The sequence below is a fragment of the Ovis canadensis genome, chromosome 2, assembly GCF_042477335.2.
Source record: "Ovis canadensis isolate MfBH-ARS-UI-01 breed Bighorn chromosome 2, ARS-UI_OviCan_v2, whole genome shotgun sequence".
Classification (NCBI taxonomy): domain Eukaryota; kingdom Metazoa; phylum Chordata; class Mammalia; order Artiodactyla; family Bovidae; genus Ovis; species Ovis canadensis.
Window position 1 is genome coordinate 105,682,016 of NC_091246.1, and position 17,962 is coordinate 105,699,977.

The following is a 17,962-nucleotide window of genomic DNA, read 5'->3' on the forward strand; positions in this document are numbered from 1 at the left end:
TACACCTGTGTCTCTTTTGCTGTCTCGCATACAGGGTTATCATTACCATTTTCCAAATTCCATATATATAAGTTAGTATACTGTATTGCTGCAGAAGGCAATGGCACCCCACTCCAGTACTCTTGCCTGGAAAATCCCATGGACGGAGGAGCCTGGTAGGCTGCAATCCATGGGGTCATTAGGAGTCGGACACAACTGAGTGACTTCCCTTTCGCTTTTCACTTTCATGCATTGGAGAAGGAAATGGCAACCCACTCCAGCGTTCTTGCCTGGAGAATCCCAGGGACGGGGGAGCCTGGTGGGCTGCCGTCTCTGGGGTCGCACAGAATTGACACGACTGAAGCGACTTAGCAGCAGCAGCAGCAGCAGACTGTATTGCTGTTTTTCTTTCTGGCTTACTTCACTCTGTATAATAGGGGAAAGTGTATGGTAGAACGTACCTATAGGAAAGTGCATGTAATTCAAAGCCCAGTTTAAGGAATAATTATAAAGCAAAGTCCTGTGTGGCCACCAGCCAGCTCAAGAGGCAGAACCATGCCGGAGCCCGAAGCCAGTGTGGACCATGGCCTCCCAGCAGGAGACCACGCATGTCCATGGTACTTTCTTAGTGTCCCTGTTTTAGGCAGGAGGTTCAGGTAGGTTAACTACCTCCCCCAGGGTCACACAGATCGTAAGCAGGAGAGCCAGAATTCAAACCCATGCGTATCTGACTGCAGAATGGGACTAAGGAGCAGGGCGCCTGCATGGGAATGGGGCAGGCTGAGGCCCAGGCCAAGGTGAGGTGGGCAGGGTGAGGCATGGACCCAGAGCCAGAACTCCCTGAGCAGGGGAGCATGGAGGAGAGGTGAAGGGGGAGCCTGGCCCACAGGCATCTGTCCTCAGGTCCCCCGACTGTGCCTAGCATTCTTGAGTCTTCCTGAAACACAGAGAGCTTGGCAAGCAGGCCTGGCCCTTCCAGATCACCAATGAGAGAGCATCCATGGGAGTGACAGAAAGCCCAGGGGAAGGATGGACCTTCCCCTCAGCGGGAAGGGTCCCAGGGGCTTCAGGGCCCCTTGCTCTCAAGAGATCTGGGCTGCTTCCAGAGGAAAATGCTCTGCTGGTTGGTCTGAGGTTCATGCTGGGTTTCAGGTGAGATAAGACAGATAACAAGGCACTGATCAATGGCAGGTCAAGGTAAACCCCACTAGAAAGAGTTAGCAATCATAGGCAGCCGCATGGCCATTATGCAACCTTCAAATCTGATTCCTGCTTTTCCATAAGCACCTGGGAATTTCCGAGACTTGTTTATATAGAATTAGAACCTCTTACCTGACAGAGGTCACACCCACCTTGCCTTCCATCTGCCTAGTTCCCACCCAAGCCCTGCAAAGTGAAGTTTATTTTTAGTTTCTTAAGCATCTTTTCAGAGCTTTGAAAATGCATATCCATGCAAATAAAATACTGGAGTCTTGTCCCCTCCTCCCTCCATTTAATATGAGTAACCAATTATATGCTTACTGGTTTGCACCTTGCTTTTTTCCCCTAATTAAGAAAAGGTTTTGGCAAAATGCGCATAACATGAAATTTGCCATCCTGGCCATTTTTGTGTGTACAGTTCACTGGCGTTAGGTACACTCACAATGTTGTGCAGCTGTCAGCATCATTCACTGCCCAGCTCTTTTCATCTTGCAAAACTGGAACTAAACTATAACCCTGTTCCCCGCTCCTCCCACCCCTTGCGACCTCCGTTCTACTTTCTGTCTGTATGTATGCATTCAACTCCTCCAGGTACCTCACAGAAGTGGAATCACACAGTATTCGCCCCTTTGTGACTGGCTTATTCTGCTTAGTACAGTGTCTTCAGGGTTCATCCACACTGCAGCCTGTGCTAGAATCTCCATCCTTTTAAAAGGCTGGATAGTATTCCGTTGTGTGAGAGACCACATTTTGATTATCTGTTCCTGCATCAGTGGACACCTGGCTTACTTCACGTGGTAGCTCTTATAAATAATGCTGAGCATACAAACATCTGTTTGAGTCCGTGTTTTAAATTCTTTTAGTTAAACACCCAGAAGTGCAATTGCTGGGCCATCTGGCAGTTCTATTTTCAAATTTTTGAGGAACCTCCATACTGTCTTTCACAGCAGTTGTAACTGCTGTTACATAGAAGGTAACATACTATGTTACATCCCCACTAGTAATGCATGCAGAGAACGCAATGGCACCCCACTCCAGTACTCTCGCCTGGAAAATCCCATGGACGGAGGAGTCTGGTGGGCTGCAGTCCATGCAGTCACTAAGAGTGGGACATGACTGAGCGACTTCACTCTCACTTTTCACTTTCATGCGTTAGAGAAGGAAATGGCAACCTACTCCAGTGTTCTTGCCTAGAGAATCCCAGGGACAGCAGAGCCTGGTGGGCTGCCATCTCTGTGGTTGCACAGAGTCGGACATGACTGAAGCGACTTAGCAGCAGCAGCAGCAGCAGCAGCAGCAGCAGCAGCAGCAGCAGCAGCAGCAGCAGCAGCAGCAGCATCACAGGTATGAGTTTGTGGTTCAATGCAGTTTTGATTTACATTTTTCTAATATTTAGTGATGTTGAGCATCTTTCCATGTGCTTATTGACCACTTGTGTATCTTCTTGCAGAGAAGTTTAAGCCCTATGCGCATATGGTTGTTTCGGGTTTTGTTATTGAGTTTTAGGAGCTCTTTAAATATTCTGGATATTAATCTCTTATCAGATATGTAAGTTGCAAATAGTTTCTCCCATTCTCCTAGTTTCTTTCATCTGTTGATCATGTCCTTTACTTCTGATAAACTTTATCTTTTTTTGTTTGGTCATCTGTGCTTTTGGTGTTGTAGCCAAGAAATCATTGCCAAGTGGAAAGTCATGAATTTTAAAAAAAATCAAAATTAATACAAAAGAGTCCATGTGAAAAAATGATCAAAACCTGACCAAGATGGATATCTCATGACTTAACCTTCACCTCAGTGTGATCTCAATCACTGTGTGTTCAATCCTGTCTTCCCTGAAAATGTTGTTATTTTCTTCATATAGAGCTTGGGGGCATTGATTTTGACCTTTAAAAATATTGCGTTAAAAATACCAGTTGTCTTGATTACTGAGGTTCCTGATGCCCCTAACATTTTGTGCCTGAGCTGAGTTCCTCCCTCCCCTCACCCTAACACAGCCCTGCTCTGGACACAGAAGCTAGCCAGGCTCTCTAGTCATCTTCACGTGGGGCCAGCTCTCCTCTAAGGCTGGACACCCACCTCCGCAGAGAAGCCCTCTGCCCTGTCAGCAGTCAGTAGACAAGCGTTCACTGCACTGGCTCAATCCTGATCTCCACCAGGGGCGTGTTGGCCTGTGTTTAACAGCTGGCTCTCGGCAGAGCAGGGATGGGCAGTGTGAGCAGTTTTCCATGACGTAGTTTCTTCCTCCATATGAAAGTTCAAGCCACAAACAAAAAGATGTTGCTGAAATCAGAGCTGAGAAGAGCTGGCAACGGGCAGATCCAAGCCACGGGAGGTATTGAAGGGAAAGCCTGTGGCCAGCGGGAGAGGGGACAGCGCCTCCCCACAGGATGTTGTCACTGGGCTTTGAAATTGCAACACATCAGCCAAAGGTTAACTGGGACAGCAAAGGAGATTTCATGCAGGAACTCGGTTCCCCAGGGGATGGAGAGGTTCTGAATCACCAGGGACCGTGTAAGTCCAGGAGCAGGCCCTCCATCCTTGGGCTGAGAGAGAGGAGGAGGCGATGGTAGGTACCAGAGCCAGGGGCTTGCGTGGCAGTGCTGGAACTCCAGACGAGATGGAGATGCTGTTGGACATGCTGCCAGAGGGAGGGATGAAACACCCTGGTTTCTCTTCTTCTCCTGAATTTCCATCCCCACCAGCACCTCCCATCGGGCTGAACACAGCTGACAGCCGAGAAGGGGGTTTGCAGGCTGCAGGCTGCCCCTTCGATACACAGCAGAGCAGGGAAAGCATGAGGAACAGGTCTGAGGGCATCCGGGCCCAGAAGAGGCACATCCAGGTGCCGGGTATCTAAGGCTGGTCCTTTCCCATAGTGCCCATTGCAAGAGTCAAGGGTACAGATGGTCTGGCTCTGTGATTCTGAGTATTGAGTGGTAATGAGATTACCTACCGAGGGAAAGGAGTGTGGGGCTTAAACAGCTGAGGACTTTATATTTAAACGTGAAACTTAGATAATTCCTATAGAGCAGGAAACTGAAATGGGAGTGGTTAAATATTTGGGAAAAAAATTTTAATTAGAAACTTGGCTTAAGTATCAATAAATAATATTCTAGCAGACAAATTAAAGACTTGATTCAAGTAAATAATATTCTAACATACCTCAAAACTTTGTCTTGTTTTATAAGAAAGAAATATTTCAGTTCTTAAAGCTGAAAAATTATTTTGATGAATGATAGAGCTGTCACACTTATAAACCTAAATATAGAAAGTAAGAAAGAGAAGCAGAAGATAATGAGAAAAGATGAGATAATGCAAAATATAAAAGTGAGAGTCACTCAGTCTGACTCCTTGCAACCCCATGACTGAATTCTCCAGGCCAGAATCCTGGAGTGGGTAGCTGTTCCCTTCTCCAGGGGATCTTCCCAACCCAGGGATCAAACCCAGATCTCCCTCATTGCAGGTGGATTCTTTACCAGCTGAGCCACCAGGAAAGCCCAAGAATATTGGCATGGGTAGCCTATCTCTTCTCCAGCAGATCTTCCTGACCCAGGAGTTGAAACTGGGTCTTCTACCTTGTAGGAGGGTGCTTTACCAGCTGAGCTACTAGGGAAGTCCAATGAAGATATAGGTCATATATAAATACGTATAAAGAAAAAATAAAGAATATTTAAAGTAATGAAACATCAATTGTAAAAGAAAATTATTCACTTTTAAATAAATTATATATAAATGCACATTTGATGACAAAAGTAAAAACCATCTTGGAAGGTCCATCCACATGGCTGATTGATATCCAAGAAACTTCATGGGTTGCAGGTGAACATAAGTTGATAAAATAATAGGACATTTCAATAAACATTTTTATTACTTAGTTGGTAACAGAAATATTGAATAAATAGAAGTATCAAGCAGTACTATAACGGCTAAGAAATTCTTTAGTGAAATTACTTAGTTCAGTAGAAGATTCAGCATGCAAAATGAAACCATTTATACTGAGATGTTTACTTAGGATGAAAGTCACCTACCAAATATCATGGTTGAGAGTTTGATATGATTCTGTAAGTCAAATTATGGTTTGGGGACCATGGTTGAGAGTTTGATATGATTCTGTAAGTCAAATTATGGTTCAGACAATTACAGTTTCATCTAGCAGGTGACAGCTTGTCAGTCAAAAAAAAAAATGGTGAAAACTTTAAAAGATCAATACTTGGAACTGCTAAAATGATGAAACTGCTAAAATGATTTATTGATTTATTTTCTCAGTCATTTTATATTCTTGATATGTCATTATAGCAGCTCTATTAGTTTATTTTGATATAGATAGAATACATTTTGCTGATTTGATTTGCGTTTGATTTACACGACCATCTGCTGCTAAATAATATTTTCAGAGCACATGGGGAACTCATTTATAGAGGAGAGGCTGCAGCTGAATTTCAATTTGTAAGTTGGGAGGGGGCTTCAGCCCATAAATATGAGCATAAACCATGCCCGTAAATATGAACAGGGACACGTGAAGGAGCCTGTGTGACGTGTGTGCTCAGTCCGTCCGACTCTGCGACCCTATGGACTGTAGCCCACCAGGCTCCTCTGTCCATGGGATTCTCCAGGGAGGAATACTGGAGTGAGTGCCATTTCTTCCTCCAGGGAATCATCCCAACCTAGGGGTCAAACCCACATCTCCTGCATTGGCAGGCAGATTCTTTACCACTAAGCCATCTGGGAAGCTAAAAGAGTTGATACAGGGGCTCATTTGGACAACCAAATGTGGGCAGGGAAAGCTTACTCACTGTCATTCATTCCAGAAATGAACATGCCAAAACTTTAAAAAAGATTGAGATGTGCAAAACCGAGGTGTCCTTCATGAGAATGCTTCTCAGCACGGAAAAGAAGAATAACTATCTTTGCTTTTTTTCCCCTGCCCTCAAAAAGCAGGCCATGTGTGAATGAAAGGTATGTATCACAGAAGTGCCCCAACCTACACCACCTCCTTTCCAGAGAAATGTTTATAATTGGAGGTATATGCGATGATTTATAGGTTATGGTTTTTCCCGTGGTCATGTATGGATGTGAGAGTTGGACTGTGAAGAAAGCTAAGTGTCGAAAAATTGATGCTTTCCAACTGCGGTGTTGGAGAAGACTCTTGAGAGTCCCTTGGACTGCAAGGAGATCCAACCAGTCCATTCTGAAGGAGATCAGCCCTGGGATTTCTTTGGAGGGAATGATGCTGAAGCTGAAACTCCAGTACTTTGGCCACCTGGGAGGGATTGGGGGCAGGAGGAGAAGGGGACGACCGAGGATGAGATGGCTGGATGGCATCACTGACTCGATGGACGTGAGTCTGAGTGAACTTTGGGAGGTCGTGATGGACAGGGAGGCCTGGCGTGCTGCAATTCATGGGGTCGCAAAGAGTCGGACACGACTGAGCGACTGAACTGAACTGATAAAAGAGTTGTTTTAAAACTTGTGAAAAAAGGCAAAAAAGACCTGTGTTTGCTTGACTTATCAGATTTTATAATTATGTTAAAGAGCATGTCAAAACTCTAACATTACCAGTTCTCAAGCAGGCTAGGGCTGTCAGGCTGGAGGCTGACAGCCCTATTAAAAACGGTGCTGTGTGTTCTGGATCCTGCAAGCCAGCTCTGATTTAAATTGCTCTTTCCTACTCTGAGCATCAGCGCCCTTTGGAAAATGCCGTTATACTTCTTGGAAAACAAGACAGTCCAGACATGGTGCCCTAGCTTGTGCCCATCCGGTGAGTCACTAGGAGCTGGTGGGATTTCGGTAGGAAGCAACAGGTGGTGTGAGGACCACACACAGGAGAAAACAGTCCTGAGCTGAACAGGGTTTAACACTGGCTTTTAAGTTCCTGGAAGGCCAGGACTGTGTCTTAGTCCTTTCTGAATGCCGCGTTCCTAACAATGCCTCCCCACCACAGATTATTTGTTGAAATACTCATAAATAAAGCATTGTTAAACACAACAGTCGGTGTTACAGTCATTCTATCCTTCGAAAAACACGTGTGGACTGCTCTGAGCAAGAACATGAATGTCACAGCCTAGTTCTGCTTCTTGGATCTGTTACTGTTATTGATATGCTATTACTCACCGTGATTTCAATTAATTAACATAGTAACTGAGTTACATTTTCTGGGGCACAAGAGGCGACTGAACTCAGAAAACAAAGTTCCTTGGCACTTGAACTTGAATCCCAGGTCTATCATCTTCTACGTGGTCCTAAAAAAAATAAATCACTGATTTCTGAGCCTCAGTCTCCTTTTCTGTAGTGATGAAGGCAACAATAATAACTAAGCCAAGAGTGAATGGGAGTACTGTGAAGACGTCTGGTCACAGACCACACAGTCCCGTGTGGATACGAAAGGCTCTCTGCAAAGATTGTAACCGTGTGTAGGCACGGCCGGCACTCGATTCAGAGAAATAACCAGCTGAACCTCCTGGGGGCAACATATGAGTTTGCTCCACATCATCAACAGTTGGTGTTACTAGTCTTTTTTAGTGTTTCTCACGGGCGTGAAGCGGTACGCATGCGTGCTACGTCGTTTCAGTCGTGTCCGACTCTTTGCGACCCCATGGGCTGTAGCCTGCCAGGCTCCTCCGTCCACGGGGATTCTCCAGGCAGGAATACTGGAGTGGGTTGCCATGCCCTCCTCCAGGGGATCTTCCCAAGCCCGGGACTGAGCCCGCATCTCTTAGGTCTCTTGCATCGGCAGGCAAGTTCTTTACCACTAGCGCCCCCTGGGAAGCCTGGGAGGTGGTGCACCATTGTGGGTTTAGTTTTCATTTCCCTGATGACAGGCGGTGTTGAGCATCTTTTCACGTGCTTGCTGGCCACTTGTTTTCCTGTGAAGGGTGTGTTTGAATTTTTTTGCACATTAAAAAATTAAGTTGTCTTTTTATTACTGAGTTCTAAGAAGCTTTTTTAAAATTTTCTGGCTACGAGTTCTTTGTCAGACATATATATTGAGAATACTTTCTCCCAGTTTGTGGTTCATTTTTCCATAAGCAATCTCTTATCAAAGATCAGAAGGTTTACATTTTGATAAAGTCCAATTTGTTAAAATTTTTTGGTTTGGGTTTTTTTTTTTTTTTTGCGTTTTTATATTAAAAGATCTTTGCTTATCCCGAGGTCATACAGATTTCTAAAATTGACACAAAACATGAATCTCTGTTGAGATGACATGGATAAAACCAGAGAGCCATATAAACCTTCAGCTTCCAGTCACCTTGCTTTCCTAGAATTGGCATATTGCCTGGCACAAATACTAAAAAGTATTGGTAGAATTTAATTTGTGACAGTGTATTCCAACTAGAGATTTCCATTTTTGAGTGATGGAAATAGCATTTGAACTTTGAATTTTCCACCAAATATGTACAGTGATGACGATCATAAATGGAAATATCAAGGTGTAAATTCTTGATGCTACAGTCTTTGGACAACAAACCACGTATTAGTAGATTCCTCTGTCTCTCCAGCAGGGGGCATTTTAGGATTTCCTTAACTCAATAAGTGTTAGTCGCTCAGTCCTGTTTGATTCTTTGCGATTCCATGGACTGTAGCCCACCAGGCTCCTCTGTCCATGGGATTGTCCAGGCAAGAATACTGGAGTGGGTTGCCATTCCCTTCTCCAGGGGATCTTTCCAACCCAGGGATCAAACCTGGGTCTCCCACATTGCAGGTGGATTCTTCACCATCTGAACCACCAAACTCCATATTAAAAATCTGAAAAAAAAAAATTATTTACAGTACCAGGGGAAGAACTTCCCAGATTTGTTTTCTCAGATCTCCTTCTCTGTGTGAGTCCAGAGGCAAGGTTCTTCGGGTAAGAGAGGGTGCTGGGAAGAGCCAAGATGAGTTAGGAGGCCTTGGTGCATTCCCAGTTCTGCATCACCCAGACGGTGACAGGGGTCAGCCACTCCGGCTCTTGGACCTGCTTCTTTGTTCGCAGGACAGGAGAAGAAAAAACTCGTGCTCGGATTGCTAATGCCACCTGACTCTGACAGCATATGGTGTGCCCCACCTGCAGCTTGGGGTTGATATAAAGCCATGCTCTTCTGACGGTATATGACTGACTTCTAGCCCCATTCCACCAGGGCAAGTCTCTCTCCTGTCCCTTCTTCCCTAAGACTCATCACTCCCCAAGGCTGCTTCTTGCTCCCTGCTTTGTCCCTTGAAGCTGTGCGGTCACCTCCTCCTGGGTCCCAGCCCCTGGGGTGCATGCCTCACTGCACATCTGTGTTCCTATGAAGGAGCCAGGCATTCAGCCTTAGAGGTCCTTTTGAAGCTGTAGAGGCGTCAAGGTCATTTTCTTCAGGAGGTTTCTTGTGTGGGTGCAGTTTGCCCACCGCTCCCAGGCAGCCAACAGCACAGGGACTCCTGGCTCTCCTCCCCCAGGGGGATGGTCAGTGAGTCCCTCAGATACACTTTTCTGAAAGGGACCACTCAGGAAGACTCTGTGTCTCCTCTGCTAGAAACAGAAGCGGCTGAAAACATTTAACAGAAACCTGCTTTCAGAGCATCCCTTTTCACTTCCTGGGCACCATACCACGTCTTTAGGATGGTACATTCAGTCTTTCCTTAGAGAGAGGTGTAGACAGCTGAGCTGAGGCTACAATGGTTGGGAGTGGGGGATATAGGGAACAACATTTTGTGTGTGGACAGTGTCAAAATTAAGATGTAGAACACCCAGTTGGTATCTGAAGAATTGATAGGGGTGGGAAACTCACACATCTTCTGTTGGGGGGGGGGGTGGTTTGTGTGAGTAAAAACCCAGTGGTGTCGGCAGGCAGAGAGGCAGACAGAAGACCTCTTGAGAATCACCCACTCCAGTACTGCCGGAGCCCAAAAGTTTGCCTGCTGGAATGCAGAGCAGCTCTGGGAATCACGTCTTAAAACAGCCTGACTCTTCCAAAGGTTCTGTAAGCCCGGACGCCCTGGGTCAAGTCCTCCCCAGCTTGGGATGCTGGGACAATTCCACTTCCCACCCACCCTGACTGGTGCAACAGGATAGGAGAGGAAGAGCCCTTGTTCTGCCTCAGTCTCATTCCACCAGATGGGGCACCCTGACCAGGTGAGGCTCGAGGGCAGTGGGTGGGTGCCTGGGTCCCCCTCGGGAGGGAGTTTCCTTGAGGGAGGCAGAGTCCCTTGGGTCCTTTTTCAGGCTTCAGTTGTCCCCATGTTGGGAGGAAGGGGCTGGAAGAAGCATGACTGAGGGGCTCCCTGTCTGATAAGATGGTCTAGGAAATAAACACACTCCAGTCCTGCAGAGCTGGACCATGCCTTGCCGGATCACTTCCCAGGGAATTTCCATCCACTATAGGCGCCTGTCCCTGCCGGTTGGGAAACATCCCCAAAGGACTTATCTCTTTGCCATGAGTGTGGGTGACTACTGTCCAGAGCACTCCAGTGTTTGAGGTTTCTCTTCCTGAATCAACTTCCCTCGGAGACCGCCTAGCTGTCTCAACCAGTGTTTGCTTTGAGCCTGTGAACGGGGTATTTAAAAATAGCCTCGTCTGAAACCTTCCATGTGTCTGAGTGGTTCCAATCAGATTCCCATCAGATAGGTCCCTGGTTGTACTTGGCCTGTGTGTCCTGCTGGGGCCGCCACTGTGCGCTCCCCCAGCCCCTCTTCCCCAGCCATCACAGTCTCAGACTCGGGACTTTGACAGGGAGTTACAGTGAGCGATGCTCTCCTATTGCAGAGAAGCCAAGGGGAACGCTGTCGACTGAGCACAAAGGCCCCTTTCTAAATAAGCCGGGTGAGGTCTGCACGGGGCTCTGGGTCTTGACCAACATCGCCTATGCATGTAGCACGCACTTAGCCAGAGCCACCAGGCAGCTAACATAGCGTCAGGCTGGGCCTCTGGAAGACGAACCTGCACTGTCCCCACACTCTGATCACTACCTGTCCAGGCTTTCTCCACCAGCCCTGTCACGCAGAGTCCCAGATGGCGCCTGGACCTCCAGCTGTGGTCCCAGCACTCCACTGCTGCATCTCCGTGTTCCCTCTTCCCTCCTTACTCAGTTGGGACTCCTTGATTCAACACTGGTTGCTCTTTTGCAAAACACTTTAACTTGTGCTTCCCCATCCTCCCGTGTACCTGCCTGGCACACCCCCTCGCCACTGTGCCTGCTCTTTGTGTACGCTGCAGCATCTAACCATTGCTGGAGGGAACACACACACACACACAACCTCATTCACAGGATCTGCATCACCCTGAAAGGCCACAAGTTTCAAATGGGGAGCCAACACTGCCGGATGGTTCCACTACTCTTCCTAGTAAATGAACAGGCCCACCTGATGAGATAATTATTTCAAAACTTTCTTCCCAGACTTTCAACATTCCACCAACTCCAACTCACTCTCCTGTTTTACAAGGACAATAGGAAGGATCCAATAGGCCTCTCCTCCTCTTCCAACCAGAGATTCCTTAAGCCACTCATCTTCAATCTTCCCTCTCACGACAGTGAAAGGAGGGTCTTTGCTTCCCTCCCAGCCCGGCTCCCCCACTTACACACTGACATTCCCCTCCTCTCCTCCTTAAGAACTTCACTGTTACAATTACTTTCTTCTCTCTCTTGCACCATCCATTTCTTCTTTCCTAACAGATTGTCAGCACCTTTATTCTATTATATATTATGCCAGCACCTTTATTATACATTTTATTGTGATACAGTTACTGTACAATTAATACTCTATCATGCATTTATTTTGTTATCATGCATTTATTTTGTTATACACTGTTTCAAGGAAACCAAAAATTGTTTCCCTGACTTCATGACTTTGAAGTCATGACGCTCCTATTTCTCAGCTCCCTTTACAGCAAACCAACTTGAAACAATCCATTTCTTCACTTTCCATTTTGTCCTCAACCCACACAACTGGACTTCTGTGTTACCGCTGATCTGAAAGGGCTATTGTTGCTGTAATAAAGGACAAATGGGCTCTGTCTTGCTTGAAAACACTGTTTCTCTCTCTGTGTACCTTTTCTTTAATTTCTCCACAGCAGTCGATATTGACAACACTCTCCTTGACACATTTGCCTCTTTCATCTGTTTTCCCCTGTACTTTACCAGCTGGTCTTTCTAAGTCTCCTTGGACTGTTCCTTCTCTATCAGAACCCTAGATGCTGGAGTCCCTAGGGTGTTGTAATTTAGTCAACACTTTCTTCCTAAACGAGTTTATCTGGGTATGGTGCTTTTCAATATCACCCAAACACCCAAATCCAGGTTCCCCAATTTATGCATCCAACATTGGTCTTTTTCTGAAGTCCAAGTTCTTGCAGCCTGGCACCTACTCACTTCCTGCTTGGACGTTTGATAGACATTTAAATATAACAGAACTGAGATGGAACTGTTAATGTTGCCCGTCTCCTGACTTGGGCGCCCCTCAAATTTTCTCATCTCAGTAAACAGCAACCCCCATCCAGCTGCTGACCAGGGAGCCAGCCTTAGTCTCCAGCCACCGGTGGGCCCTGCTGGTTTCACCTCCGAAGTATCTAAAGGGTGTCCCGCAGCAGGTCCCAAAGTAAATCAAGCATGCCTTCCCTGCCTGCTTTGTTCCTTTGCAGGCTTCTCTAAGTGTCTGTGGACCACCTATGCTGGTCTCACGGGGGTGTTTGTTAGAACAGATTCCTAGGCCCTAAGTCAGAGCTGCACACCAGGACCCTTGAGCAGAGCCCAGGAATTTCCTGGGAATACGCATTTGCATCGGCTGCTCCAGGTGGTGCTTTATGCGGCCTTCATTTTGAGGACCACCGCTTGAGATGTTGAATGAGTTTGACACAAATTCTCCACACGGGACAGTAATGCGAGGCAACGTACTTGGATGATGGAGTTGTGATTTGAAATATACGTCCTGTGGGTCCACTATCCAGCTGTGCTCTGAGTTTGACCCAAGTATTCTGAATCCAGTCACGTTTGAAGTGTTTAATGCAGGAGAGGGAGGGGCTTCCCAGGTGGCGCTAGTGGTAAAGTACCCGCCTGCCTATGCCAGAGATGCAAGAGACTTGGGTTCAAGCCCTGGGTCGGGAAGACCCTCTGGAGGAGGAAATGGCCCTCCACTCCAGTATTCTTACCTGGAGAATCTCAAAGGAGCCTAGAGGGCTACATGTGGTCGCAAAGAGTCAGACAGGACTGAAGCGACTTAGCACACAGCGCAGGACACAGTGGGTTTGCTTCGGCTCCGGCTTTGGTCACAGACAGGAATAATGGCTGGGTATCTTAATTTCACCTCCTGAGCTGGGAAGCTCCCGATGGCATCACCACCAAACAGCCCAGCGCGAGGGAAGGCACCAGGAAGGCAGGACAGCGAATCCTGTAGCTCCTCCTCCCCCCACCCTCCTCCCCACTCCCTCTTTGTTTCTCTTCCTTTCAATTCAGTGCTTGGCCCAGCGAGTGCTGTAACAGGAACAAGGTAAAAGGAAGGACACGTCTCCTCTTTATAAAGATGTCCTTTTGAAATATTTTAATTTCACTTTTGCTAACAGCAATATAGAAACAATCATAAAAAATAAAATTATAAATTGTCCATCGATTACATAATAGCACTTGGTATTGATACAGGGAGGAGGCCTGGGGCAGGGGCAGGTCATCTCAAGCCCGTCCGGGCTCCCCAGGCCTCTGGGATCACTGCTGAGTCCACGAAGGTGTCAGACATTGCCCTGCTTGGCAGTGTCAACAGAGACTTTGCGTTTTAAACCCAGGGGTTCTTGGGGGTGTCGGAGAGATGGGCAGATGATGAGTAAAACTGCAACAGTACTGCATACACATGGTAGAGCTGGAAGGCTGCTCTGAGGTGAGGAAGGTTAGGCTGTGACTGACTCAGACGTCTCTTGACCACACGAGGCAGGGACTTCACAGGGCTGAACTGACCCGGTTAGTTGTTTGCCTTCACCTTGGAAATAAGGCTGCTAACAGATGCTGCACCGTGACTAAGAAAGCACACCTGTCTTTCCCTGGGCTTCTCTTCCTGATCCCCTCCTCCCTTATCCCAAAGGAAGATTCTCTGGGGATGAACTAAGCACAATAGCTCAGACAACTAACCTATTCCAAAAGGTGTGTGTCTTGATCTCAAAGAAAGGAATCATTAGGTTAACTGAGCAACCGAACTGCCCAGTTGACTCATCCACTGACTTGATGCCATTCAGCTAGATCACTCAGCTTTGGTTGATTCCAGCTTTTTCAGTGACTGTAATGACTGGTTTCTAGAAAGAAAAATAACCAGTCTGGCACTTTTCTTCCAGAATATGGAATGGGCTTGCCCGTGTGGGTTGAGTGTGTATATGTTCACGTCTCTGTAGAGTGGGTGTGAGTGTGTGCAGGCCAGCCTGATACCCCACGACCTCAAGGGCTCTTCTGGAGGAAGGCTGGCAGGTGTGCCTCTGTAGGGCTTGGCAGCATCTGTACAGAACCCCGGAGGAAAGGCATTGCTGGGTTGAGGACAGGAGTGGGGCTGCCTGGCCTTCCACTGAGGCCTTCTCCATGGACCTCAAGGCCTCAGACTTCTGCCACTGCTCAGAGTCAGCTTGAAACAGATCTTGGCTAGGTGGTTGTAGCATCTTTGAAGGAAGCATAAACCCTCTGGCTCTTAGAAATCACAAGGAAACACCAAATTATCCTCTGTCTAACCAGGGACCAATCATTTATAAACTCCTACTCCCAGGCCACAAGAGGAAACCAACCTTTCCCCAGCATGGGTCATGGTGTGTGTGTGTGTGTGTGTGTGTGTGCGCGTGCGTGCGTGCGTGCGTGCGTGCGTGTGTGCAAGTATGCATGGGCCTTGATAAAACTACAGGAGGGCGAAGCAGGGAAGACAGAGCAATAGGGCACCCCACTTCGACGACAGAATGCTGACGGCAAGCAGAATTTCAACTTGGGAGGTGACAGGGTTGAGTGAGGCGGAGAGTAGAGAGCTTGGCAGTGGTTTGGCAAAGCCTTAGTACCATCTTTGGAATTCAAGTTCATTGATACATGATCCGTGTAGGCATTATTAATAATGATTATAATTAACACATCCATATTCTACAGCCACTAAAGAGCTGAGGAGCCTCGGGGTTGGGGGGGCCCTCCCCTCCCCTCCACTAGCCTCTTGTATTCCTCAATGAACCAGAGGGCTTGGCTAGAAGGATCAAAGACTTTGGGTCAAACACCCAAAACCCCCAGGCACAGGGCATTCCACTAGGTTAACTTCCTAAACTGTGGAGGTCTCAGTCCTCACCTTGCTGCCTCTCCCACCTGTCCTTAGGGAGAACCTTTTAAAACCAAACTCTGAACCTCTGTCAAACTTGACTTACCCACTGGTTCACCATTTGGGCAAAAATCAAACAGGTATAAACAAGCTGGCCATAGGTTAGTAACAGTCTGATTCAGTTAAAGTTAGGTGTTTAAATCAGGCACAGAATCTCAGAGGAGGCTCAGGGCGAGCTTCTGCAGAGGGCACAAAGGTGACGGAGGTAACAACGTCAGAATCCACCAGGAGGCCTCTGCTGGCCCCCCGGGGAAGCCCTAGGCCCTCCCTATCCCAGGTTGTGGAGTGACAGCAAAGGGGTTATTTGGAGGCTGGGACGGGTGTATGTGGCCAGAGCGGACCTGTTCCACCCTGGCTACACTGGCGGGACCCCACTTACTGGAAACACTTTACCTGGCACCTGTGGGACCAAGGTCTAAGACCTTGCCCAGGGCGCTGGCGGCAGGTGGGGCCTGCTTCCCCGAGAGCCACCTGTTGGTTCCTTTTGATTTTCCTTTGCTGGTGGGTCCCTGCTGAGGTTGCTGAGTCAGCCACTTAGGGTGAAGCGAGCCTCAGAGCACAGTGACATGTCATGGGCGCTGCTGACGTATCTAATCACCTCCCTTCTGGGGTTCGGTGTCCTTGGGGAAGCCTTCTGCAAGAATCACAGCTTTGGCCATCCCCGCCCCCCCACTTTGGGTTCCCAGGTCATAGCACCAGTGATTCCAGGAAACAGGAATCTGGGTTACTGAGTGGGGAGATGAGACGGGTGCGTGGGGTACCGAGGTCTCACTGAACATCGGATGGAGCGGCCGGTCTGCAGGACTCTGGGTACTAAACCAGGGTCAGGCGTGGGGACACTGGGCTCCACAGCTGGGCTCCAAGAGCACTTGTCCCAGGGACACCCTGCCTCCGGAGAGACCCACTGGGGTAGCTGGGCCTCAGCTCCCTTCCTACACCCCCGGTCCACTTCCCAAGCCCTCGTTCTGGCTCCACCGCCCCGTCTAGGGCTTCTCAGCACAGAGAAAACCTGCGGGAGTTGATGTTCATCTTGGTGACCCCGATGAGCTTGAGTGGCGCAGAAAGACTGAAGGAGGAGGCGAGGGGAGCGTCGCAGAAGAGGTCGGACAGCTCGTCGCGCTCCTCGAGCTCGTAGGTGGCGTCGTTGAGCATCCGCCGGTGGAGGTCGCAGGTCTGCTCGACCTTCAGCTGGTGGATGTCACTGCGCAGGCGCATGAGCTGCCGCGCCAGCTGCTGGTCCTGAAGCCGCATCTCCATCTGCCAGGGAAGAGCGAGGAGGGGAGGCGTCAGCGCCAGGCTGGAGGGGGAGCCGGGGTGCTGCAAGTCCCTTACCAGCACAGACCCCGGCTAACAGACCTAACGACCGGCTAGCATCATCTGGGGTCCCTTCCCTGGTGGCTCAGACGGTAAACAATCTGCCCGCAATGCGGGAGGCCTTGGTTCGATCCGTGCATTGGGAAGATCCTCCTGGAGGAGGAAATGGCAGCCCACTCCAGTACTCTTGCCTGGAGAATCCCCATGGACAGAGGAGCCTGGCAGGCTACAGCCCATGGGGTCGCAAAGAGTCCGACACGACTAAGCGACTAAGCAGAGCACAGAGAGGGCAGCCTGTTCTCAGGTCAGGGAGGTGAAATCATAGAGTGAGGCGACAAACGAGGACACGCTTGCCGCACAGCCCTTTGCGCTAAGCTAGATGCTGTGTCCAAATCCTTCTGGAAGGCGTGTGTGTCAGTCCTGGCTTGGAAGCATCTCCAGCTCATTCTCATTGTTTACAAATGGAGTAAGGGTATAAAGAAATGCATGGGAATGATACATACCAAGTTCAGGAGCATGGTTACTCTGGGCAGGAAGGAGAGACTGCAATTGGGGAAGGTATTCCGGGCTTCAACTCTGTTGATGCTGTTTTATATTACATGCTGGCTGGTGGGTATGCTGTCACCTTATTATTTAAACATTTAAGAGTATTTGCAATACTTCTTATTTCAAAAGAGCCAAACATAAATACATGCTAATATTTATTGGATGTTTTCCTGTGAGCTAGGCGCTGTTCTAAGCTTTCTGAGAAGGTATTAGTCAGCCCAGGCCGCCATGCAAAATACCATAAACTGAGTGGCTTAAACAACAGACATTTATTTCTCATGGTTCTGCAGGCTGGGAAGTCCAAGTTCCAGGACTTGGTGTGCTGATTCAGTTCCCAGTGAGGACGCTCTTCCTGACTGACAGGTTCTTCCACCTTCTGTGTCCTCACGTGATGCAGAGAGAGTGCTCTGGTCTCTTTTCCTCTATAAGGACAATAATCCCACCAAAAGGCTCTACTCCCATGACCGGAACATCTAATCATCTCCAAAGGCCCTGCCTTCCAACACTGTCACACTGGGGCCCAGGGCTTCAACGTATGAATTGGGGAGGAGAGGGCGGACATGAACTGGGTATGTTGATATGCGACACCTAATCTTCACTACAACTCTGGAAGTAATATCACCATCCTACTCACAATTTCTGGGCTTCTCAGAT

General features: G+C 48.2%; 1 protein-coding gene across 2 annotated transcripts in view; it reads right to left on the minus strand.

The window, feature by feature from the left end:
• Window positions 1-13,649: 13,649 nt before the first annotated feature.
• FAM167A (family with sequence similarity 167 member A) overlaps window positions 13,650-17,962 on the minus strand; it is a 31,450-nt gene continuing 27,137 nt past the window's right edge. For both annotated transcript variants that reach the window (XM_069574184.1, XM_069574185.1), the window contains exon 3: window positions 13,650-16,705. In XM_069574184.1, coding sequence (XP_069430285.1) covers window positions 16,442-16,705 — 264 coding nt within the window. In that variant the 3' untranslated portion in view covers window positions 13,650-16,441. The remainder of the gene's footprint in view (window positions 16,706-17,962) is intronic.